Source organism: Empidonax traillii, unplaced genomic scaffold (genome assembly GCF_003031625.1).
Source record: "Empidonax traillii isolate 1590-97213 ecotype Southwest subspecies unplaced genomic scaffold, ASM303162v1 scaffold396:size1303734, whole genome shotgun sequence".
NCBI classification, from domain to species: domain Eukaryota; kingdom Metazoa; phylum Chordata; class Aves; order Passeriformes; family Tyrannidae; genus Empidonax; species Empidonax traillii.
Genome location: NW_020955589.1, coordinates 1,220,886 through 1,245,708, shown reverse-complemented (window position 1 = coordinate 1,245,708; position 24,823 = coordinate 1,220,886). Strand labels below are relative to the sequence as shown.

The following is a 24,823-nucleotide window of genomic DNA, read 5'->3' as shown; positions in this document are numbered from 1 at the left end:
GGAGATGGAGAATATTTTAGCATTTTCATTCACAAAAGAAGTCAAATGAGGATAATTGCAGTCTTTTATTTCTGCAGGTCTTTATCTACATGCTCGTGTGAGCAGTGGAAGTGTGTGTGTGTAGGAGGAATATTTATGATGATAAGTCTAAGGCATAGAAATTCATTTTTAGTGTAGATAACAGTGGAGCTCCACTGTTCATTTGATCATCTTACTTGTACAGTCTTTCTGGCAGATTCATTAATTCAATAAAGTATAATGGAAATATGGGAAAGGTTTGCGATCCTCATTATAATACTTTAATAACAGATGATAGGGAAGTAGGGTTTTTTCTCATTCATTTCAGTAAAAATATATTGGCTCTATCAAAGTCCCTCAGCTGATATTCAGTATTGATTTCTTCTGCTCTCTTTCCAGCTTGCTGTTTTCAACTTCGCCTATGCTGTGGATATAACTCAGTTTCGACAGCTCCACCTAGATGATGTTCGGAGATCCTTCTTCTTTGTATCCTTCTGCTGGTTGCTGCATGCCAGGGAAAAGATGAGTTTGTTTCAAAAAAACCTGTTATCATAATTTGTAGCCTGGTAGTCACTGGAAACAGAAGCTGGTAAAGATGATTTGACTCATGTTGCTCAGGAGGCAATGATCTTGTACATTATGCTTTTTCATCAAGTAGTTAAAAATTAACTGTTTTGAAATCTGGTTCCTTGCCCACTTATAACCATTACAGTTGAGGTAAACTTTCTTCTAAGGAGTTCTGTTTTCGGTTTGTTTTTTTTCTATTACATTTTGACTGGAGGGAACTCATTCACCTTCATGACTCAGTTGAAAAAGGTGATATTAAAGTTATTCTCATTTTTAGAGTATGGCAGTGTGTTAGGAAGCAAATGTTAGGAAGCAGGCATGGGCCATGGCCCAGCAGATGAGACAAGAAAGAAATTTCCTGCAGGCTCTTAGTAAAACACTTTCACAGAATCTGGCCTAGAATTATTTATATCGCAAGTGGTTTCTGCTGTTAGAGGTGATGTGGGCTTAGGAGGGAAGAGCTGTCCATTCTCTAACATAGCAGTTAGTTTGCATTGCTGTAACTGAAACTGCAACTGAATTTTTTTTTAATACTGTACAGACATGATAGCATTGTAATTTTTCTCTTTCGTTGTGGGGCTGCAATTAAGTGAGAGCTATTTGGCAGCAAGGATGATCAGTGGACAAGTAAGAGAGAAATTATGAGCCAGTCTAGAACACAGGAATTTCTAGTGCAGGTGGATTATTGTAGTTGCAGAGGGAGTTGTCTCAATAGTGGTTCTTGCAAAAACAGATCTTCCAGTTTGCCAAATAACCAAATGTGAGAGAGTGTATCACAGTCACAGCATCCACACTCTTTGAATTTGGAACTATGCTGTTGAACACTGGGAACCTGCATCAGAGGAAGTATAACAGAAACCACTTTAAGAAGGCAGTTTAGTGCTAAGAAAGCAAGCAAAATAGTTTGCTAGGCATTGGATGTTTGTCCTTGCTTTAGAGTATACCTGAGAAAAGCAGAGACATCTTCCAGTAAATTTATCAATTTAATTTCCTATTTTAACAAAAAATAAGCTTTTAGTAAAGCTACAGCTGTCTGTCAGATGCTAAAAATTAGCAAAAAAAAAAAAAAATCAAGCAATCCAATTGTATTTTTTAAAGGTCCAGCATAGTACTACTTTAACACTTGAATGTAGCTGTGCTGGTTTTGGCAGAGATGAAGTTAATTTTCTTCATAGTAGCTAGGGTGAAGCTACGTTTTGGATTTGTGCTGAGAACAGTGTTGATAGTACAGTGCTTACACAGAGTCAAGGCCTTTTCTGCTCCTCACAGTGCCCCACCAGTGAGCACTACTTTAATTTAAAACACTTGAATGTATTTTGTTCAGCACTTAAAAAGATAAACAATGTGCAGATCTCCTTTGCAGGTATGATGCACACCTGCTCACAAGATGCTGTGGCTTTTTTAACTTAGACGCTGTTTAATGTTTAGAAATAGTGGTATTAGAGGAGAAACCTTTTCTGCTAGAGCAGTCACAGTGCGACTATGATCCTGCGAACTGTGTGTCTTAAGATTGTCTCAAGGTTCCTATATAGGGCCCAATAGTCAGCATTTGCTGACAGACTGTATAGCCTCATCTTAGGGAAGAAGATTCATGCTTAGCATTTCGATTAGACCTATGTGCCACTGGTGTTTTTTTGTTTGTTTTATCGCAGACCTCTTGTTCTTATAAATCTTAGCTGGCAGAACTGTACTATTCTGTTAGACTGCTGTGTTACTAAACTTGAAGTTATGTGATACTCTTGGGAAGCATAATTTCTTCAGCTATGCTGACCTAATCCTTCCAAAATATTGCATGAGGAATCACAACAATTCTACTGAACAGTTGGTAGCAAATTGTTTATGGAGAGACTTAAATGATCCAGTGCAGGAGCTGTAACAGGAGCGAAAGGACCAGAGGGAGCCCTGGCAGCAACAGCCATCCTCACTAACTAACCCTCTGCCTTATGCAAAAAAGCAGTTAAAAACCATCCTTCAATTGAACTATAATGGGCTCCAGTGAGCTCAGGAGGTAGAAAAATGTCTTTTGTGGGCTCATATAGCAGCAAGTGTTGCATCTAGATGAAAAGTATAGGGTTTATCAAAAAATTTCCAGCTATATGGATATTGCTGGATTCATCCTCCCTCCCTCAAGTAAGGAAAAAAATGGGCATCCTGTGTTGCAATGGGTAGACTCAGCATAACCTTTGGACAACAAATCTGTGGGAAGGATAGCATACAAACCTTTAATCTTGTTTAAGAGCCAGCTGCCTCTTCCATGGTCAGTTCCTCAATAAAGCCATCTCTTTCGGTGTGCAGAACACACACATATATCATTACTGTCTGCAAAAGTGCGTGTGTTTGAATGCCCAGTTGGGTTTGTGGTCCAGATATTTCCTCTATTGCCAGGTAGGGGCCCAAAAGGCCAGCTGCAGCTTTCTTACAGGGGCCTCAAGACAGGCTGTAAACCCTTACCCAGGCAGTCCCTGACTTTTAAAATTCACTTAAGTCATTTGTGAAATCTAGGGTAGAGCTAGGCAATACTTGGGATTTCTTAATCCAGTATAAGCTGTCATAGTGGGTCAACTTCTTTTAACTTCATGATAGATTTGGAAAGTAAATTGGAGTGAAGGAGGGGGGGAATGCTTTATTTTATTGTAGCCATTTTTGTGGTGTATTGTCCTTAAATACATTTAGGTTTTCTTCATAGTGACAGCCTTTTTTGGCACTGGAAACATAGCTTCTATTAACAGGTAAATTTTATTCATTGATTTGAGACACAGGATGCAAAAAATTCTTCCTGCGGTTGGCATACTAAATATAAATTTAGTTAGCAAAATCAGGGCAGCAGAGTTAAAGCAATAATCAGTGGAATGGTGATAATTTATTTTGCTTCTGCTCTCTGTGACATGTCCCTGAAGAGCCTGAGATTGTTGGTTACGAGGTTGTCTCAGTTCTGTTTGAAGTTACTGACAGCATGAACAGAGAGAGTTTGGTCGCTCACCATCAGCATGGCACCTTGAAAAACATAAGCAGAGAATAATTGTAGAGAAAGAAAAGTGAGGCTGGCAGTCCCTGCTAATTTAATATTTCAACAAGAGAAGAGAAAGTTGGAAACCTTGTTTAAAAATATATATACACTCAGTGTGTTACAGGATAACTAAATGCTCTATTTTTTAATGGAAAATGCCATTTCAAAGATATATAATGTCTTTTTCATGTTTCTTTAGTTTTGATCCTGCTTCTGTCTATTGTTTCTTGACTGTGTTCAGTCCCTTCATGATGGGAGGCTTGCTTGTACTGAAGGTTAGTAATCTTACTTAGTGAAATTCTCTCAAAGAACTGTTGAATAAATAATGTATATAATGTACATGGTCGTTACTTTGCGATTCACAAAAACATATATATGTATTTGAACTTCATTGACCTTCTTAATGATGTGTGAAGCTTTCAGCCTTTGTAGTGTTTCTAGAAACAGATCATTCTATTTCCCAAAAGAGAGAAGCTAAAGTGTACAGAAGTATAATTTAACAGCATTAGGTCAGTATATTGTATTAAAATGGAAATCTCAAATGTTGAAAAGAATTAATTTTAAAAATTATAATCTTTTCATTTAGCATAATATCTACAGAAATGGTAAGATTATAAATATATTATTAGCTTTAACTATATTACATTAAGTACAAGCTTTGAATGTTCTACTGATTAGGTTATCATTTTACAATGGATATTATTTTTTATATTTTTAAATAGTCTGTCAAAGATTGGATTGCATGCACTTCTTGTTTGCAGGCAAAGTGTGGGAGTTCTTTTCTAGAGTATTTGAATAAAGGGTCTGCCAGAGGGGTGAAGGGGAACATTGACTTTTTGATGATTGCTAAAATAAGCAGTATTTCCTGCCTCTGTCTTTCTGCTGCTTCTGTCCCAGAGAAAGCAGACTTAAATTACAGGTATACTGCATGTTATATGGCAGGACACCAATAATGCAAACCTTCTGGATGCAAGAAATCAGGTTTAGCAATGCGTTGACATGGCTAATTTAAGGATTGCAAGTCAGCTTTGTAAAGAGCAAAAGGCAATGTTCATATTTCTAACTTGTTTATTTTGTTCTTGATTTACTGAACCATGTGTTTGACTTGGCTTTTGAGGGGCACTATGATCCTAGTCTTACTGAATGCATTCTATATTCAGACTTTTTTGGGGTTGAGATGAGATGAGATTGTCCTATAACACTTGGAGCTCTGCAGCCTGTCACGTGAGATACTGAATCTGAATAGTTGTGACTTCCAGTCTTATTGCAGTATTTATCACTAGTGCTAAAGTGGATAAATGAAGTGAGGATCATTAATGTGTTCTAATTATAGTTTTTCATTTAATGGAAGTGTCTCCTGCTAAATTATTTTCTACCCTGTCTAGCCTATATTTTATTTTCATAACATAGACATTCTGTGATAATTTGAAAAGCAAGAACATATTTCCACAACCTGCCCAGGTTGTTTTGTAAATATTACTGTAAGCCAACATGTAGCTTGTGTCTTAAACAGGTTGTGATCCCATTTGTTCTGGTATCATGTGCTTTTGAAGCTGTTCAAGTCACAACACAGCTGTCTTCTAAGAGGTATAGTAAGTGCTATATTTCTGCATTAGTAAGAGTTTCAAATCTATTTTATAAGAATTCAAGACAATCATAACTCAATCTGAATTTTAAAAACCCAAAAACTATTAGACCACATTGTTACTTTTATTTGTTATTATGGTTTGAGGTTTTGTTTAGTGATTTTTGCAAGCTCAGGAGTTGTTTTCTTAGTGATAAATGAGTATAAATGGAAGTGTTCACCCTGTCTGAAACAATCAGATATTTAATATTCTTTGTTGACAATACACAGAAGGAGCACTTTTTCCTCCATAATGTAAAAAATGAGCAGAATTTAAAGTCCAATTTTTATTTTATATTGCATCTCTGCCTGTAGTATACTATTTTTAAAATATCCCATTTATAATGTAACCACCTTATAGCTTTTAGCACTGACCTCACCTCAAATAGCATTTGAGAAAAAGAAAAAAAAAAGAAGGCCGATGTCCTTTCATTGCACTTCAGTGCTTCCCAGATGTGTTCAGTTGTACATATTTTTTGCAGTAGGACCAGATGGCTGCCAGTCCTTTCCTCATCTCTGAAGACTTTGCAAAGACCATGTGAAATGGGTGCCCAGCCTCACAGAGGGCTGTATCCAGACTTGAAATATCCTCATGCTTTTCACTATCTCTAGATTTTTATTTTCGGTGTTAGCCTTCCTTACCCCTTTCAGTGGACCCAGTGCACATGACTGAATCCTCTGCTCATCATGTGATATTATGGATGGTGCTGAGGTGGAGGAGGTGCCTGTCAACCATGTGGTTTTCAGCCTGTCACCATGGGATGTTGTGTCGGGCTGACTTGAAGTCCTGCTGTCAGTGGCAGAAGGACCACGGGGACTTTCTCCTTCATTTTGCTCAGCTGAGCAGGAGAAAGCTGCTCTCACTTGCTGCGATGCTCTCTGCCTTTTGTTTGTTTTCGTCCTACCTGTGCCCTGTCTGTTATCTCCTTTATACAACACCACTCCATACTAATGAGAGACGGGGTAGCCTGAAATCTGACTTCATGTTGGAGTGGCAGCACGAGGCTCACCATCTCTTTTCCCTGCTCTGTGTGTGCACTGTACTTGGGCTATATTTGGACCCCCAAGGAAGGGTATTCATCCTCATCACTAGTGTTCATACAAAAGGGACTGGGGTTACTCAGACAACCAGCTAGTGATTTTCATTTCTAGGGCTTGAGCAGCATAAAGGTCAGCATTTCCTAACTCGTGAATGCTTGCCTTGGCAGCACTGGTGATATTGCAAACTTTTATGGAATGTTAATCTGAGTGTGTGAGAGGGGAAACAATACCAGCTTCGTAAACCAGAGGACATGAGTATGTCTGTGCTGCTTTATGAGGCTGTGGTTTTACACTGTCTGATGTTTGTGCCAGCTTCATTTAGCTGTGCTCAGGTAACAATAGCAGTGATACTGCCACAGCACCAGCCTGGGAACAAGCGGAAACCACAAGACGTGCCCAGGATCCCTGGAGGGGTTGTGCTCTGATTGTCAGTGCATCCTGAAGTCTGTGCTGCAATCTTTATTGCTCTTGCTGCCCCTGCTAGATAAATTAAGCCATCACAGGGAACAGTCTTGTCTTTGCAGTGTATAAACATGCCCTGAAATTAGCATTGTCCTTCTGTTGTGAAAGGCTTCCTGCAGTTCAGAAAGGCAAAAAGTAGATTTTTATGATTTGGACAAATTGCTCCTGAAACTCCCTCTTAACAGATTCATTTCTTTTCTTTGGGGAATATTCTGTCCCAATATGTTCTTGGAGCTACCCTGTGAAAATAGCCCTCTAGCTGTGTGCCTCCTAGGCACTGTAAGATTGCAGCATCCTATCTGAGCCATAGGTAGGTGGAGAGAAGCCTTTCTGTGTGTCCAAGATGCAGTTGGTTTGTTGATTTACTAATGAAGTACAACTGACATAGGCAATATCAGAAACTTCCTCATCTGGAGGCATTGGTAAGGGTGTCACCCCAGTACATGCTCATGCAACCCTGCAGCAGGACATTTTCCCCAAAAAAACCTTTTGTGATTTTATGAGGGTAGTACTGATAAATTATCTGTAATTCTATTTAAAGGGTTTTTTGTTAATGGGTCAGCTGTTTGCAACATTGTTTCAGTGTCCTTAACTTAGAAACCAGTTTTAACCAGTTACAGCAATTGCTTTCACGTAATTTGATTTACAAGGTTTAATGAAAAGAAGATTAGGTTAATGGGGGGAAAAAAACTAGTTCTGCATCCTCCCTTCTGATTCGTTTTACTGGCCGCAGCTTACTTCCCAGGAGTAACCTGCCACCTGACAGAGAGGCCCATGGGTTTGGAAGCGTGCCACCAAAATGCTGGGTGTTCCCAGAGCAGCTTACGGGCATCCAGAGATCTGGAAGGGGGCAAAGATCCTCATTTAGCAACCTCTTTTCCAGCAGGGTGGTTATCAGGGTGGGACTGATCAACTCAAGTGTCTGTCTGCCTGTGCCAAACAGCTTTGCTCACTCTTGGGTACACTGTGAAGCTTCTAAATCAGCTGTATTTGGTCTAACCAGCACAGAGCTCCCTGCATCAGGAATAGGCAGGTGCTGTTTGTAAGAAGCTCTTGTTCTCCAAAACATAACTCAAGTTAGGCTTCTCTGTTGCAAAATTGAAACTCTGTTAATTTGAAATGCCTTTTTCAGGCAGGGTGGGATTATAAATGCCAGATGTCCTAGTCATGTATTTTAACTGTTCTCTAATGCATTGAAATGTACCTGAGTGTTTGAAAGTCAAGTATGAGAAATTGTATCTAACAACTGTGGCCGTAAATAAAGGTCAGTGGTCTGATTTTGGTGTTTTTTTGTTTTTTTTTCATTGCAGCCTTTTCCTCATTGTTCTTGTGATTTCAGACATTATGGCTTTGGTAAGTTGTTGTTGCACATTCTGTTCCAATAAGATCAAAAAGCAGAGGGTTCTCCTAATTCCATCAAGAGAGATCTGAATTTGTTTTAGACTTCAAAGTTTTTATAACTAGGGCAGAGAATTGGATTGAAATCCTAGCATAACTTGGAGATAAAACTCTTCCAATCACTGCTCTTCGAATTTCATGTAATTAATGCTTCTGAAGAAGCAGTGTTCTCATAATAATAGGAGACAAAAATGAAGTAATAAGTTACCATTCTGAGTTTTTCATATACTTTACAATCAAATTCTTTTTGAAAAATTTAAATAAGAATGTCAGTTTTAGCTGTGGGCATGGTTTGGGTAATCTTTTAGGAATTTTCAACCTTTTACCCACAGCAGCTTCCCTTGAAAAAGAGAAATGCATTACCCACCAGCTCTCTGAAATTTGTCAGAATCCAAGAGATCAGCTACATGTGAAAATACACTTTTTGAACTTTGTAATAAACTGTTAGGAAATGCTGTCTTCAGGGAGCTCACATCCGCAAACCAAGCTAGCTGAAACAACCCAAAGCTGAACAATACCCTAACATAATTTCTGCAGATTAAAAGGAGGCTTTCGTTGTCCATTCAAACTGCCTTCAGCTCAACAAGCAGTGCCCCTGTGTATCACAAGGAAAACAGAAACCAATTCAAACCAGCAGGTAGAGCTGGTGTTGTTACTTCATACATGCTGTTTTTGTTTTGTCCCTTGGAGTAAGCTCTCCTGATCCTAGTGCAGTGTGATCTGTGAATATCACCTGATAGGAAAAACAGTGAGTAAAAATCCAGTAATTACTAACTTGTCTGTAGAGTGAGAAATGAAGAAGGTATAGTTATATCTAGTTTCAGATAAGTCTGTATGACTAATCTGATTTTGGATAATTCCCACAGGAAAAGGTTTAAAATACCATTAAACCACATTCATAGCATTTCACTAATAAAATCAGTATAACTAAACCAAAGGAAGCCTGCAGGTATTTACCGGTGTTTAGTGAGCCCAGAATATCCAGGTCTTACATCTCACATATTCTTCTGTTTTGGTTTAAGTATTTTAAAACAATTAGGAAGTATGTACTTGGTATACAAAAAAAACCACCGCCACGTATTACTGAATAAGTGTGATGTGCAGGAGCTCTGTGTATATCAAGAAGAGAGGAAGTTGCAGGACAAAAAAGAGAACAGGGTTTGTGATCTTGAAGCAATGTGGCCACCAGCTAGAAATTTTTCTTTACTCTTTATTATTTACTATGGTCCAAATGAGCATTTCTGGAAATGTTTTGCCCTTATTCTACTTGAAGAATTAGAAATTTGGAGTAAATAGCTTGAAACATTGGGGTTTAATTTTCTGTTTTGAATTGTGCAGTGTTGATGTACTAATCAAAGTTGTTTTATTTCTTAGCATTTCTTCTTTTTGGTGAAAGATTATGGAAGCTGGCTGGATATCGGAACAAGGTACAGTACCTTTTTTGCCTCCACTGCATTTTAAAGGCACATAGGTTTATATTGTTGTTTATCCACTCATAACTCTTGTAATATTTTCCAATTATTCTCCTTAATCTAATGATTTGAGGATGTTCCACATGCTTGAAACACATGTACCCACATATGTATACATATCCCAAGCTAAAACTTGTGTCTTAAAATCTGTGCTAGAGCAACACAGAGTAAGCAGTGAATCTAGCACAGGAAGAAATACAGTTAGTAGGATTTGTTTCATTTCTAAAGAAGAGTAATTACACAAAAAATATTCTTATTACTGTTTTTCATTTCAATTAGTTGTAATCACTGTTAAAATAACAATTTATCAAAGTTGTTAATTGTCTTCTATTTCGTTAAGCCTCCATATACAGTCCACTGTGAATTCATGAACCTTGTGTAAATATGTTGGTGGCTACCAAGGCCCATGCATTTATCCTCCCTCTGCTTGAGGAAGAGTTTAAATTTAGCATTTAAACATGGAAATCACAGGTAAAATGAGAGAATTTGTTTTGTGTCGTGAGTCATATTGGTCTCCACAGCATACATCATGGGGCAGGTTTTCAAGTGTGCAGTCTTGTTTGTGAATAGTCCACAAATATAAACACAAGGAATACACATTTACCTTCCCTGAGTTGTGGAAATAGATAATATGCCATAATAAGCTTAGCAGGGAATGCGTTGTTACTAATCCGATCAATCTGGTCACTTGACACTGTTATTTAAACAGAGGTTGAATAGTGACCCATTGTTAATATTCTGTTTAGTCTACTTTCCCCACGTTCCCAGCAGCAGGTGTGTGCGAGGACACGTGCACACGTATTCTACCTGTTTTCTTTGGAGGTTCCAATTTCTAGTGGAATTCCTTCCTTTTGAAGGTTCCTAGTGGGCAGAGATACAGTTAGATCAAATAGTGGAAATGATGCTTTCAGATGGCCTCATCCCTTGGTTTTAATTCCTATGCAGATTAATAAGGATATTAAAGACTTTAGAAAATTTGTGTTCTGCTGGGCAAGAAGCTTGCTAAGTAGGACTTAGGAGGAAAAATATAAATTGTTACAAGTACTCAAAAGCTTTCTCTCTGATACATGGCCTTCATAGTGTAGAGCTTTACAACAGTGCTGCACTGTTTGATCCATTTCAGCTGGAAGTTTGCCTTATTCTAAGAGTTTAGGAGAGCTTGTTATGCACCACTGTAACTCTGCCTCTCTGCATGTGTGTTTTGATCACTGAAGAAAGCACTGAAAAAGGCCTTTTGAAAGAGTAATTTGTGATTAATTTTTAACGTGGCAATACATAATGTTCAGGCAGTCTCTGTCATTACTTCACTTTTGAGTGCTTGATTCTACCACCTATGTTATTTTATTGTAGTCTCTTTATATTTGTGATGTATGTATGTAAGTCTGTACAGGCACATAAGATAAAAATAATGAGGTTGTATAAGAAAAGAGGTAAAACCATAGGGACAGTGCTGAAATGGTCCTTCTTTTATATAGCATGAGCATTTTTTTGGCACCAGAACATTTTCCTCTGAGCAGAGTTCTAATGTGTGATCCTCAGGCTTGGCAAAATTAGCAGGCAACAGCAGAAGATATTTTTTTTTGTTGTTTATTCCTGAAAGGGAAGATGAGCTTCACGGGGGTTTGGGCAATTCCCAAAACCAGTGGGAGTGAGATACTAACATGGCTTTTTCCTGTCCTCCTGTTGCAAGTGCAGTGACAACTCTGTGGCAATTCTCATTGCAGTGTTGTCTGATGCTGTTTTGACAGCAAGGACTGAAAATATCCTGTCTTAGTTGACATTTTACATGTTGCCAAAATTTTCCTGAGAAGGCTGAGTCAGTTAAGGAAATGAGGGTTCTTTTTTTTTCACCCCCAACTGTTTGTATCTGAACAAAACCTGGACAGGATTTTACAGAACAAAGAATAGGAACAGCTGCTCTCATGTTTTTTGGGTTTTTTTGGTGGGGGAGGTGCTTTGGTTTTCTTTTGTGACACTGATACTGGGGGTATGTGTGTGTGTATGAGCAGAAATATCTGGATTTGTGTTATCTTACTGGTTACCACATCGTTGAAATCACAGGTGGAAAAGCAGCAATGGAATTGCCCAGTAGGGGTTCATTCCTCTGAAGTCTGTCAGTCCAGTGGTATATGTGCCACGTTTGTAAAGCTTCTGAGGAATGTTTCCATACTCACTCTTTTTTGTGGTGATAGCTTTCTATGGATTTTCTAATTACCACACTTTAAAACTTCTGTATATCCTCTCTCTTTTACTGAAAGTATGCAAGTTCAGTAGGAGACTCTCATTAAGCAATACTTGTCTTTTCCAATACCTAAGTGTCATGTGGAGGGGCTGGTTTTAAATCTCTTGTGATTAAAAAACCTTCACTGCTTTTTTTATGCTGATGTTCTATTTGCTAGTGAATCTCATTGTTTGGAAGTAAGGTTTGTTTACTGAACTGACATTTCCTTTGTTTAAAAATTTCACCCCTCACTCCTGGATTCTACATCTCGTTCTGCCATGTCTTAACTACATGACACATCATTTTACTGTGCCTTGTATTTGCATGAACAATGTGATGTCTTTATTCTCCTGGCTGAATTCACCATGCCACTTAAGTATTGTCTTTGAATGGAAGCAGATTTCCACCTATTCCACTCTTCCAGTTCATTAATGAAATGCTGAGCAACAAAAAATCCAACATACAGTCCCGTATTACCACATTCAGCAAGTTATCAATGCACCACTGATTCCCTCCTTGCAGTACATTATCAATTGCCATAAATATTTATGGCTTCTTAGAAAGTTTTAAAGCCCCTTTTTTTAATGGCAGTGCCAAAATCAGTGCGAACTTGTCTTTCAGAGAGTGCTTTTCATTGTGTTGGTGTAATAACAGGATAATAATCTTGCAGTGAATGTGGAACTCAAAGCAGCGGCTTACGCAAGCTTCTGAGGTCAGCTAACCTTTACCTCTGTATCTTGAGGTAACCTAAATTGCATCATATGAAATGTCACTAAAATAGTTTCTCTGCGGCTTAAAAGGTATATTTATCTGTCCCTATCTATAGATCAACCGAGAGAGAGAGAGAGAGAGAGAGAGAAATAGCCTTTAAAGCCTACCATGTCTTTACAGTATATGCAATATGTAAATAGCTTTATAATCTGATAGTCAAGATAAGCTTTAAAGGTTCTTTGTATGACTATTATATAGCTTTATACAGACATGTACTGTATTGCTCCCTGTTTTTATAACAGTTGTTGGAAGATAAAGTTATGATCTTAACTATTCTTCTGCGGTCTCGAAGGTCAGGGGACATAGATTAGACACGAGACTGGTTTTGTAGGTTTTAGGGATAACGGAATCGATTTCAGGGTTGGGGTGCTGGGGCTTCTTGGTCTGACTATTAAAACAAAACCAATGTGCTTTGTGATTTGTTTTTTGTGAAACAGAGAGAGGGTGTGGAATCCTGACTGTCAATGCAAGAGACTTAAAAGTTTGGTTTTGTTTTCTCCATACACTTTGGTCCTTTAGTTACTGGTACTCTGGCTGTGGAAGAGCTTGTGCTCATTAATGAACTTTTTGGATTACTTTTACTCTCTCGCAGTGGTTAGTGGCCCAGCTTTGTAAGAGCTGGTGCTTCTCCACTTCACAGAGCTAAATTGTGCTAGGCTAGTGCCAGAGTTGCTATAGTCTCAGGGTTGTGAGGATTGATAGCATCGGCATTATGAGCTTTACTGCTCTTCTGTGGCTAAACTCTCAAACTGAATGAGTCCTCTGGCAGAAATTCCAGGTCATTAAGCCAGCAAGCGTTCCTTGCAATCTTTTTTTGTGACTAAACTCAGACTTCATTGAGTCTGAAGTTACTCTGCTTGTCCTAAAGAGGCATCTACTTTGAAATTGTGGGTATAAGTGCATCAGGAGGTATGATTATGTCTCATGGCAGAATGCCAGTGTCTTCATTAGTCCCAGAAAAAAAACAAAGCAGCACTGGATGCATGATGAAGACTAGTGCAGAGGTGTTTCATCTGCAGCTCTAGCCTGGAATGTCACTGGCTTTGGAAAAATTCTGGTCTCTTAATGACTAGTGGTTTACAGTAACAACAGCTCGATTGAGATGTTATAGAATTGCAGAATGGTTGAGGTGGGAAGGTACCACTGGAGGTCATCTAGTCCAACCTCCCTGGTCAATCATGATCCCCCAGAGCATGTTGCTCAGGATTGTGTCCAGATGGCTTTTGGTATCTCCAGGGAAGGAGACTCCACAACCTCTCTGGGCAGTCTGTTCCAGTGCTCAGTCACAATTAAGAAATTCTTCCTCATATTCAGGTGGAACTTCCTGTGTTCTAGTTTTTTGCCTGTTGCCTCTTGTTCTGTTGCTTGGCACCTTGGAGAAGAGCCTGGCTTCATCCTCTTGACATCTTTGTTGAGGAGGCATCTGCCCTGTCATCCGAGTCACTGGTGAATAACTTAAACAGTACTGGGCCCAGTATTGAACCTTGGGGGACACCACTAGTGACAGGCCACCTACTTGACCCTGTGCCATTGATTATGGCCATCAGGGATCGGCTGTTCAGCCAATTGTCAATCCACCTCGCTGTCCACTCATCCAGTATGCACTTCCTGAGTTTGCCTTTGAGGATATCAAGGGAGACAGTGTCAAAAGCCTTGAAGTCCATCCAGGTAGATTGTATCTGCTGCTCTCTCCAGCTAATATCCTATCATAGGAGGCAGTCGGGTTGGTTAAGCATGATTTCACTTTGGTGAATCCATACTGACTATGCCTGATCACCTTCTTGTCTTCCATATGCTTAGAGATGACCTCCAGGATGAGTAATTCCATCACCTTTGAGGGATGGAGACGAGGCTGGCTGGTCTGTAGCTCCCTGGTCCTTCTTCTTGCCATTTTTGAAGACTGGGGTGACACTGACTTTCTTTCGGTCTTCTGGCACCTCTCCGTGAGCTTTCCATGAGGTCACCTCTACCATGAGCTTTCAAAGATGATTGAGAGTGGCCTGGCACTGATGTCTTCAGTTCCTTTAGCACTTGTGGATGTCAGATTTTAAAATAGTTTCTAGCCCGATGCTCCTACACCAAGGGAAAGATTGCCTTTCTCCAGACCTTGTCCCTGATCTCCTGGGTCAGGAATTAATGAGAGCCAACCTTGGCGGTGAAGACTGGAGCAAAGAAAGTGTTCAGTATCTCAGCCTTCTCTGCAACATCTGTTGAAAGGTCCTTGTTCCATTCAGTAGCAGATCCACATTTTCCATAGTTTTCCTTTTGTTATTGGTGTCTTTGAAGAAGCCCTTCTTGTTATTCTTGACGTCCTTAGCCAGATTTAATTCCAAATGGGCCTTGAACCCTGTTGAACATAGGATGCTGAATATCCTAGGTCAGATTTCAGTCTGACTCTAAAAAGCCCATCTGAATATCAGGTAACAGAATTTGAATGAGTGGAGAACAAGCTCTCTGCTCATTAGACTTTTAATCCTTAGTGACTTAAGGGCTTTCTAACCCAGAAGCTGCATCTTCATATTCTGTTTATTAGGCACTCTTGAACTCATCTCTTTAATCTCTTTGAAAACATATGTTACCACAGCAGAGAATTCTACAATTTTTTAGAAATGGTGAGTGAAAAAGTAGTGGTGGGGGGGAGTTTTGTGGGGGGTTTTTTGTTGTTTTGTTTGTTTTTCTTAAAGCTTCTTGTCACTGGAATAGTTTTTTCTCTAGAAAATTGCACTTCGACTGACATAAATATCTGAATTGTCTTACTACCAAGGAATGTCTACCTGATGGCAAGTTCTCACTAGATTCTGTATTATAGTTGACAGCAAATGGAAGTTTTGCCATTGTTTCAGTCACATAAGTTGAATTACCCACTTGAATAAAAAGTACAGCCACCACCTCTTACTCACTTGATATGTGCTCAGTTGTGGTTTCTGCTGTCCCCACCATTTTATTTTTTTACAGACTTTGGTTTTGACATGATAGTGCTGCTCCAATATGTGTCTTCTTGGAGCAGCATATATAATGACATCCTAGGTCAATAATTAGACCTAGTTAAAATGAAAAAAAGAATATTCAGAGGGTTGTTTATGTCGGGATTTTTTTTTTTTTTTAACTCTGCAAATTTGTACTTTTCTCTCACTTTTTTTATCTGCCTTCTCCTTGCAGCATAAGCCACTATGTGCTGGTGATGTCGCTGACCATATTTATGATGCTGATGAATGGACTGGCCCAGCTGTTAACCACACAGAGACTTGAACTTCCCAGAAGGACTAAGCAGCATTCCACGTGATAAAGTGATAAGTGTTCCCTCCTTGTTCAAATCCTCAGGCTTCCTCTGAACCAGTGCCCACCTCCAGAATGTAAATATGACTTAATGGACTAGAGTGCCAAAATCCCATTCAGGGGTCAGAGTGCTCTGTTGATACAGATTAAATGCTGTCACATGACTGAAATTTGCATTTGAGAATTGCCATTTAGACATCGATGGGGATAAAAAAGCCTCTGTTTTATTCTCCAGGCGTACATATTTATTGAAAATAAAAGGAACAACAAAATTCTTTTTTAAAATAAATAGGCAACTGTCTTTTGTAGTTGGTTCGTTTGAAGTTTTTTTGGTAGTTATAACTTGTCTGCCAGCTGTTTGTCTCACGCGTACTCTCATTAGGAGTCTGCAAAGTTCCATCTTCATTTCATGCCTCGCATAAGCATCTCAGCGACTAAGGCGTAAATGAAATCGGTCTGGGCAGATCACTCATTTGTGTGTAACCAATGTGGCGTACGCATTTCAGTACCTCTGAGCCTGGCTGTGCTTTTTGCAACCGTGTCAGTGTGCGTGTGCGATATGTTGAGGCAGGTTAAGGCTGTTGTGCTGTGAGGATGTTGCTGTAAGACAACATCTTTTAAAAGCTAATCTGGCTGTGAATTGCTGCCACTGCCTGTGCTTCTCCTGCTGCCTCCTGTGCTTTGGGCAGGCTGAGCAGTATGCCACTCAGGTGGCTGATCCAAATGAAAAGGAACCTGATTAAAGGACAGTAAATAGCATTTGAATTCCCTGGTCCAGTTCTTGACAGGGTAGGCAGGAAGGATAGGGCTTATTGTTTCTGTGGCAGCCCAGAGTTAGATCAACATAAAGAGGTCATGAAACCAGCTGGAGATGCTGGTTTGCAGAGAGCGATACCACATGGAGGCTTTTCTCTTTGTTTCCGTGTTCTTCTTTCCGCTTGTGTTCTGCTCCTGATTACAAGTGTCGGTATTGGCTGCACCATGAATCAAATGCAGACACAAATCCCCTGGCTGTACGCTGATTACAAGTGAGAGCAAAGAGCCAGGGTGCCTAGAGGCTTCGCTGTTGTGAGTGCTCCTGGGGACTGAGTAACTGTGAATCCATTGCTTTTGAGATAGCCTTGTAACCTTGTAGCCCTTCCAACACCAAGCATCAGCTTCCCTACCACTGACCTTAGCTGATTACATATTGCAAACTACAGTACCCACCTACACCTCAGTGCTTCATCATTCCTTGAAGTCATCTGCTGTGAGAATTATACAAACATTATATCTACTGAAGCAAAAATTGTATTTCCTGTTATGTGTCTTGCTTTGAAACAGCTTTTTCCATCTACACCATCACTAAAAGAGCCTTTGAAGCAGATCCCTTTGCACAGTGAAGGAAGCAAGGAAAAGAAGAAGCACTGTTAATTCTGTCTCAATCTACGATGGCATCACTAAAAATTGCACTATGTAATATCCCTGTGTCACACTCCCAATTTGCAGCCAGGTCTTCCTATCTGGGAGCTGGTAAATATGGGACATGATGCTGGCAGCCAAGGCTAGACCTGCGTTGTGAGGGCTGCTCCAATGCTTTTTCCAGCCATCTGGCATTTCGCCATGGTCACATGTCTCTAACACTCTGGAAACTAGTCATCCCTCTGCAGGAAGTTTGGCCAGGAGAAACCAGTCACAAACCTCCATCTGCTTTTTGAGTACTAGGGAAAAAAAATCACATCAGGGGCCTGCAGTCATCCATGCAGCTTTGGAGTGCCTCTTGAGAGCATCTGAGCACCAGAGAGGGAGTCATTTTTTCCACTAGGTAGTGGTCCAGTGGTCCTACTGGGCATGTTGCTAGCACAGCTGGCCTCAGTTGTGGAAGCTATTTTGCATTTATTTCAAGCTATACCCGCAGACCTCACACTGGAAGGTGGGCGTGTGCCCACTGCTGGTAGTTGCACCATACAGCCAAGGCAAGGAGCAACATGAGCAGGTGGAAAGCTGCCACTACAGCAAAGCCTATGTATAGCATGGGAGTCTGCCACACTTGTTCTTGGATCCAGTAAGTATCCTTTACGGAGAACTATCCTCACCTCAGCCCCACTCTGCAAGTATCTACAGTGTGCTCTGTCATTGCAGGGTACAGCATCGTCAGCTCTGTGTGACCTAACTGATGTATCGGCACCTCTGTCTCTGCTGCTGTCGCTTCAGTACACACGGCTATAAGCCACTGACCATCCCAGTCTCCGTTGCTGGAGTGATTTCTTTGCAGAACTACTGTTTGTAGAGCAAATTCACTGATGGGAGCAGCCAAACAGCTGGCCATCGGTATGACATGAAGAAACTGAAAAAGCAGTAATGGGAGACTCACGGGGCTGCCACTCCCAAGGCACATCTTCTGCAAGCTTGTCAAAACTGCTTGTTATCTATGACAAGGCCAAGTGGATGTCCTACTTATTAAGAGAAGGCTCTGGAGGTACACACTGCTGGCTCTGCAGGCTCCCCAGGAGAACACACGGGAGCTCAAGCCTGATGTCTTTTCTCACCGCAGGGGGCTGGTAATAAAATAGTATCTCAGCCAGGTGCATCTGGTGCTGCTCATCTGTGGTGGTAGGGATAATCTATATACTTGTATACAGGCAAGGAAATGGATGTGCAAAGTACAACCAGCATCAATTGCTTTTTCTGCTTTATGGTTTCCATAGCACACTTTTGTACAAAACAGGGTTTGTTTCTTACATACATTCTTGTAAGAGGAGAAAGGGGACGATGAGCACAGTGCAACATTTGTCACACACATGTTGTTTTTCCCCAGTGCTGCTCTGCAGGTGTTTAGTCTTGTTTGCCATTTTCTCTGGTGCAGCCATGGTGGTTAGCAACCTTAGCTGACCTTTCCCTTTCTCCTGCTGGTTCCTTGCATCTCTGTGCCATTTGTGAATTTGGTTTCTATCTGAGGCTGCGGGAGTGCTGGAGAACAGCTCTCATGGAGAGGCAGGATTGGCTGTGCTATTCTCACATCTCCCCAGGGGAAGTTCTTGCTGGAGTCTTGGCCTGCACTCTTGGGTTGACTCCAACACAGGGAGGTGTCAAAAATTCTCCCACTCAGCTACTTTACACAGCCACATGGGGGGTGTGACAAAGTCAACTCTTCCTTCCCACAGATGCATGTTCGGCTCTAGAAACAAATGTCATCAGCAATAAAACATCCTCCCCAGCTGTAGCAGCTAAGGTAGGGAATAAAATTTTGTACTCAGCTGGGTTTAAGCTTTCTTTTGTTCTACTTGTGGGTCTTCAAGCATTATCCCTCCTCATGGGATTCATACAAGACTCAGGCCAGAGAAAGGGGCATTCTGAGCCTTCCAGGTCAGACTGTATGTTTTCAAGGGCATGAAGACAGAATTACCACCAGCCCTCTTGCCTACATTCTTTCACCTGTAGCAGAGCTGCAGAATCTATGACTGCTAGAGCGGATGAGGCTCCAGAGAGTCAAAACTTCAGGGAGGAAAAGAAAGGTAGATTGAAATCGTTATTTATGCCTGGGACTGCACCTTTACAAGAAGCTTCAATCTTCTTGCTTTCAGATCCATGGACCCCTGAAGAGCTAACCATAAACCTGGAGTGCCCATCAGGTGGTGTAATGTGAGAGAAGCTGTACTGAAGTGCAGCTGATACAAAGACCTTGTAATCTTCAGCTCTAGGAATTGTTCTTTGCTATTGTGCTATCAAGGCTGTACAAGGCAGCCTTTTGATATCAGGGAGTGAGCCATTTCTTCAGATATGATGAAGCTTAGATTATATCGATACTCTTATGATTCAAACTAAATGACTTCCCCTTCTGCCTCACTGAGTAAATCAGATTTTACAAGCTTTGGCAATTTCAGGGCACGCCATATCTGTTAGTTGTAAGTCTGCTACAGTCTTCACGTTCTTGAATGAGAACAAAGATATGAATGAACATTCATGGTCTTACCCAAACCTTATAACTGCAGTGTCTGGTTTGGCCAAGCCATAATATAAATGTTATTTCAGCTCCTACCATCCCAGCTAACCTGTAAGGTTGCGATGCTTATTGCTTTTCAAAATAATTGTCCATGTGAATCCTGCAGTCCCTTTTCCTGTGGCTTTGGAGTGTTCAGGGTACTCCTCCCAGATGCCTTTGGCAAAAAAGATTAGAGCATGGAGGGTATCACGCTTGCTTCTGCATCCTGATAGATGTGGGGTGCTCTGAGCAGAAGCCAGCTGAAGAGACTATTTTGGGGAGCTATAGTTGGGGTAGAGAAGGGAGAACATCTCTGTCTTGCGTCTGCTCTGGGGTGTGCTGTGTGCCACAGTAGTGGGGCAGCTCCAGATGCCCCCTTCTCCATCATCACATGGCTTCATCCAGCCTGGAGGCAAGAAACTTTCTTCTCCTATGTGTTGCCCTTGGGCAGCTGCTTTGTGAGCTGCCAGGCCAGGGAAGGTTTGGGAACCTGTCTTGCAGTGCTGCCGCATGTGCGGGACAGTCCCAGATCAGTCCTGGTCATCCACGTGACAGGGCTTGTGGTGAGCTGGAACTGACTGTCGTAGCAGCTAGTGGTCACCAAACTATTTACAGTTCTCACTAGTCTCTCTTGGACTAGTTATATTTATGAGGATGTGCAGAGTTGAGTCTAGTTCATTGGTTTAAAGAAGCTCTGAATTCAGCTGCTTCCTGCAAGGGTTCCCTCCTCAACCTAGGGCAGGGCACAGTTTTTTTAACATTTGAGGACTGAAAGGGAGAAGGAGAAGGCTTGAAAGCATGGCACTCATCCTCTTCCCATGACCTTTGAAATCAAGCTTGTTGATATTTTCTTCATTTGTTTATTTATTGATTTATGCTTGTCAGCAAACTTCATAACTTTCTGACTTTGAAGGTGGGTAATATAAGACGGAAACGTAAAAATGCACCTTGTTTTGTTTGCATTTTATTTTCCATTTGTGTTGTAAGAGCAAATGCTATTTTTCCTTTAATGTTACATAAGGTGAAGCTGACATACAGGTTTACATTTCACTAAGGTCAATACCACTGGCAAACTTGTTAGTGGCTGAATATCATCTAGTGCTTTCTCGAGACAGGGAGAGAAAGCACCACACTAAGATCCCACAGCCATCAATGACTGTGATGGGACACGATTGTTACAGAGCCCACTTCTGCTTCTCAGGGTAGCAGCTTGGCCACGAGGCCATCCTTCCTGACCTGAATTGTCCTGTGACCTGGTGTACAGGCCACCAAGTCCTGCATATGCCCGGTGCTTGGGCCAGTGGCTGAGCAATGGATGGGATAGGGCAGAGTCAGGCCTAGGGAATTTCAGTTTAAATAGCTGCAAAAGCACTCACACCCAGGGCCAATGTTTTTGCCTCACAGCAAGAAGGGAGGAGAAATATGAGAAAGCCATGAGCCACTAGCATGGCTCTTCACTGTTCCCCCTGCCACCTCTTCCTTCTCGAGGGGTTTGCAGTGTTGCTCCAGCAGTACCTGCCCAAGCCCAATCCCAAGCTTCAGCAACCACAAGCTGATCCAAAGGGCATGTGTCGAGTAACAAACGTTGCACAACTGAATCACTGGCATTTAGGGCTGGGATAATTTCTGACCAAGACCTAGACTCCTCTAATTAAACTTAGTTTGTTGCTCTTGCAGAAATGCTGAAGGACAAGGCATTCGCAGTGCAGTTCTCATATTGACTTTCTGTGGAGTAACCTTTATATATCTCAATAGACGTGGCCTTTTGGTGCTGGACATCATTATTCTGCCTTCTTGGCATGTGAGAGTGCAAGACAAAAACTACAGAGTAATTTCAACAGAGGCTGAAATTTGGTGGTGTGATTCCCAGTGAGAACACGAGCAGACACAGGCTCTGAAAATACTGCAATTTTACTTTTGTATCAATTTCCATATTAAGTTAAGAGACGCTAGAACTTATTGTACAAAGCACTGCTATCCAGAGCTATATTTAGCTGCTCAGATGTTTGTGTCTCCATCTCACTAGATCTCCAGAAATGAGTGGATATTTTCCATCATGGGCTTCGAGTAGGAAGCTTGTTATATCTGACCTACTGTGAAAGGAAAATATCTGTTTCGCCACCATGCATTTTTTCATACAAGTGGTATTTTTCTATGTCTCTTCTATACTAACACGTATTTCCTTTAAAATGCTACAAATTTATTTGCTTTAATGTAACTTGGTCATTAACTAGTAGTTACAGACAAAAGTAGAAGTGAGCATGCATATAATTTTGAAAGAATTACATCATGCAGGAAAACATCCTAGTATTTGGGATGATGGCCAAATCTCCCTCCAGGACCTGAACTGAACACAGGCCCTCTGAAATCTTGTCTGAGCCTCCTCCTTTTCCCACGGCTTTATTTCCCTGCCAATCCCAAAACAACCATGCAGTGAACCCTGCCCAAGATTTTCTTCCCAAGCATGGCATTCAGTGATTGCCCTCAAGGATCCCTCCTACCCTTACTCCTCCAGAGGCCTGTGTCCTGTGTGGCCCAGGACCTGCCAGTCCAAGTCTGCAGCAGAAGCTTGGGGACACTCGCAGAGTCAGCGCCTGAGCTCAGGACAGTTCAAGGGATGAGTTTTGTCCTGTTCAGTAGTTCATGATGGCAACCAGTCTATCATGAGGGAGCCTGTTTCATTAGTTGGCTGCTTGTTTGTTTGTTTGTTTGTGGGATTATTTATACTTAAAGCTTGAGGTTCAGTTTTTTTCAGTTAATGATTTTGAGACCAGCTGTTGGCATTAATTCGTTTTAATATGATTCAATCTGAGCAGTGTTCAAGCTTCCTCTTAAAAAAAAGTAGCTGACTGCAGCATTTTTTTTTTTTTCAGGCAGTTTGCTTGACAGAGAATAAATTTTTACAAAAAGTTGCTCTACAGAGCAAGGGATTAGACTCTCATTTTCCCTTCCTGGTATTCATTTCTTGCAAAAGTACCTGACACCTGGGGAAAAGCAGCCTTTTCATTAGTGGGTGCACAGAAGTCCCCACAGGCAGTGACACAGAATAACTGGCTCTGCAATCTATAGAACTGCAACTAATTGTATTTTAAGGCCCTATTTCAGTGAGGCACCATTGCTGCTTATCGTTCCAATACAATATATAGGAACCGAATGGCAGTAACTATATTTTCTCTCCCTGTGGCAATTTTAATTCTTTGTGAAAAATCATGGGAGCTGTGAGCTTTCTGAATACAAAGCAACAGGGCACAGGTAAGTGGAGGTGACATTCCCCTGTAGTTCACAGCAATTAACCTCAGGAGGGAAAGAAAAATTAAAATGGTTGCTGGTGTTTGGGAGAATTACCTTGTGATACACTGCAAATACCCTTGTAGGCAGTTAAGTGCCTTAATCTGTGCCAAAGTTACACAAACATGCTTATGGTAGGTTTGACAGCTTGCTCCCTTTCCCACTCTTGGAGTGGGATGGAAGATGGATAGATGTACATGCTTCTAAAGGCAAAAGGCGTGATAGTTGTCAGGTTAGAGCTAAATGGCATTATTTATTTGCTTATTTTGCAAGTCTGTGAATGCGTCTGACTATTAAGAAGAGGAACACGGTAATGATTCTGTTTAATTAAGGGAGAAGTAACTTTCTTGCCAGTTCTAAGTGCTTCTTGATCTATCTGAGGTGTCGCAGGACTGGAGAACTCCTACAAAGGGCTGAGAAAGCATTATTTGTGCTCGCTGCGCAGAGCTTTATGAAAGCAATTTACATATTTGCACACTGAAGCATAACTACCAGAACATAAGCAGGGTGATAAATGATTAACTATAAAAGATTGACAGTTTGGGCAAATATCCAGCAGAGCACTTAAGCATGTGCTTAACTTCAAACAACCTGGGCCTGCTGACGCTGTCAGGTTCTCTCTTAAGTTCAAGAAATCACTCATGCACTTTAGTTAAACGCATGCTTAAGTGACCTGGAGGAGCAGAGTCTGGCTAAGCAAGTTTATAAAGAGGAAAAACTTTCTTGTATAATGCTTAAATCGGGATGGCAGCTGTAAGCAGGACTCTAAACAGATCAGAGCTCATCACAGACGGAGCATTCCAAGTCCTCTTAATGAAATGGTAGTTATCAGTTGCCTAGCATTTCTCAGACACAGGGCAAGAATAGAGGTATTCCAGCAAAAGACTAGTCTGCCCATTTCAGAACAATTTTTTGTTCTGTGCATTTTGTTCTGGTTTGGTTTTAATTTTGGGGGAACATAAACATACTAAATATTTTATTGTTGTTCTGTGAAAATCACACTCTGCTTTGGCCAAATATTGCTTTCACTAAATGGTTTAATTGGAAATAGAATTAGGCAAAAAACAAACAAACAAACAAACAAAGCAAAAACAAAACCTCCAACCTCCCAACAGTGTTTTCATTTTCCAGTAATTTGAAACTCTCCTTCAGCATTCATCTCGCACTGGCCTCATGCTACTCACCAGGAATACTGTTAGTAACTTTGATTCATGACAAGCCACCTTTTTACAGTGTATTGGAAGTTCCTTCAGCTGAAGGTTGAACAAGCTGCTCCACAACACAAGTGTTAAGCAAAAGTTAGAAGTCATCAGGGTCATTTTGATGAAGTTGGTTTTGGTCTCCATGTAACAATGCAGGAATATTTTCATGCACCTGAGTGAAATTTAGCAAACTAGAACTACAAATGAAGTCCAGTGCTTTCTCCTTTTATCCATTCTGAAGGAGAATATTTGGGCTTATATTCCTGTCAGAGTCATATGCTCCTTGGTTACCCCTTCCATCTCCAGCAGATACCTGGAGAAGAATGGCTACTGTACGTTCATCAGGCATTCACTCAAGCATACAATCTTCACAATGATCCTTGTGGCCTTTTACATCACCACAGGGCAGTACATGCTACTGCTGCATGTTCTTTCCAATTTGGGAAGCTTTTTGACTCCCTGATTTTATTTTTATTGTATTTTACCTCTGCTGATCTCATCTCTCTTAAAATACA

At 40.8% G+C, this 24,823-nt stretch overlaps 1 protein-coding gene across 1 annotated transcript in view; it reads left to right on the top strand.

Annotated features, from left to right (window-relative positions):
- LOC114062300 (GPI ethanolamine phosphate transferase 1-like) overlaps window positions 1–16,142 on the top strand; it is a gene marked incomplete at its 5' end in the record, with an annotated part of 73,114 nt that extends 56,972 nt beyond the window's left edge. Inside the window, 7 exons of the mRNA XM_027893579.1 lie at window positions 418–504; window positions 3,259–3,314; window positions 3,792–3,867; window positions 5,106–5,179; window positions 8,030–8,072; window positions 9,492–9,544; window positions 15,741–16,142. Of these exons, the coding sequence (XP_027749380.1) occupies window positions 418–504; window positions 3,259–3,314; window positions 3,792–3,867; window positions 5,106–5,179; window positions 8,030–8,072; window positions 9,492–9,544; window positions 15,741–15,864 (513 nt within the window). The remainder of the gene's footprint in view (window positions 1–417; window positions 505–3,258; window positions 3,315–3,791; window positions 3,868–5,105; window positions 5,180–8,029; window positions 8,073–9,491; window positions 9,545–15,740) is intronic.
- Between the last annotated feature and the right edge of the window lie 8,681 nt (window positions 16,143–24,823).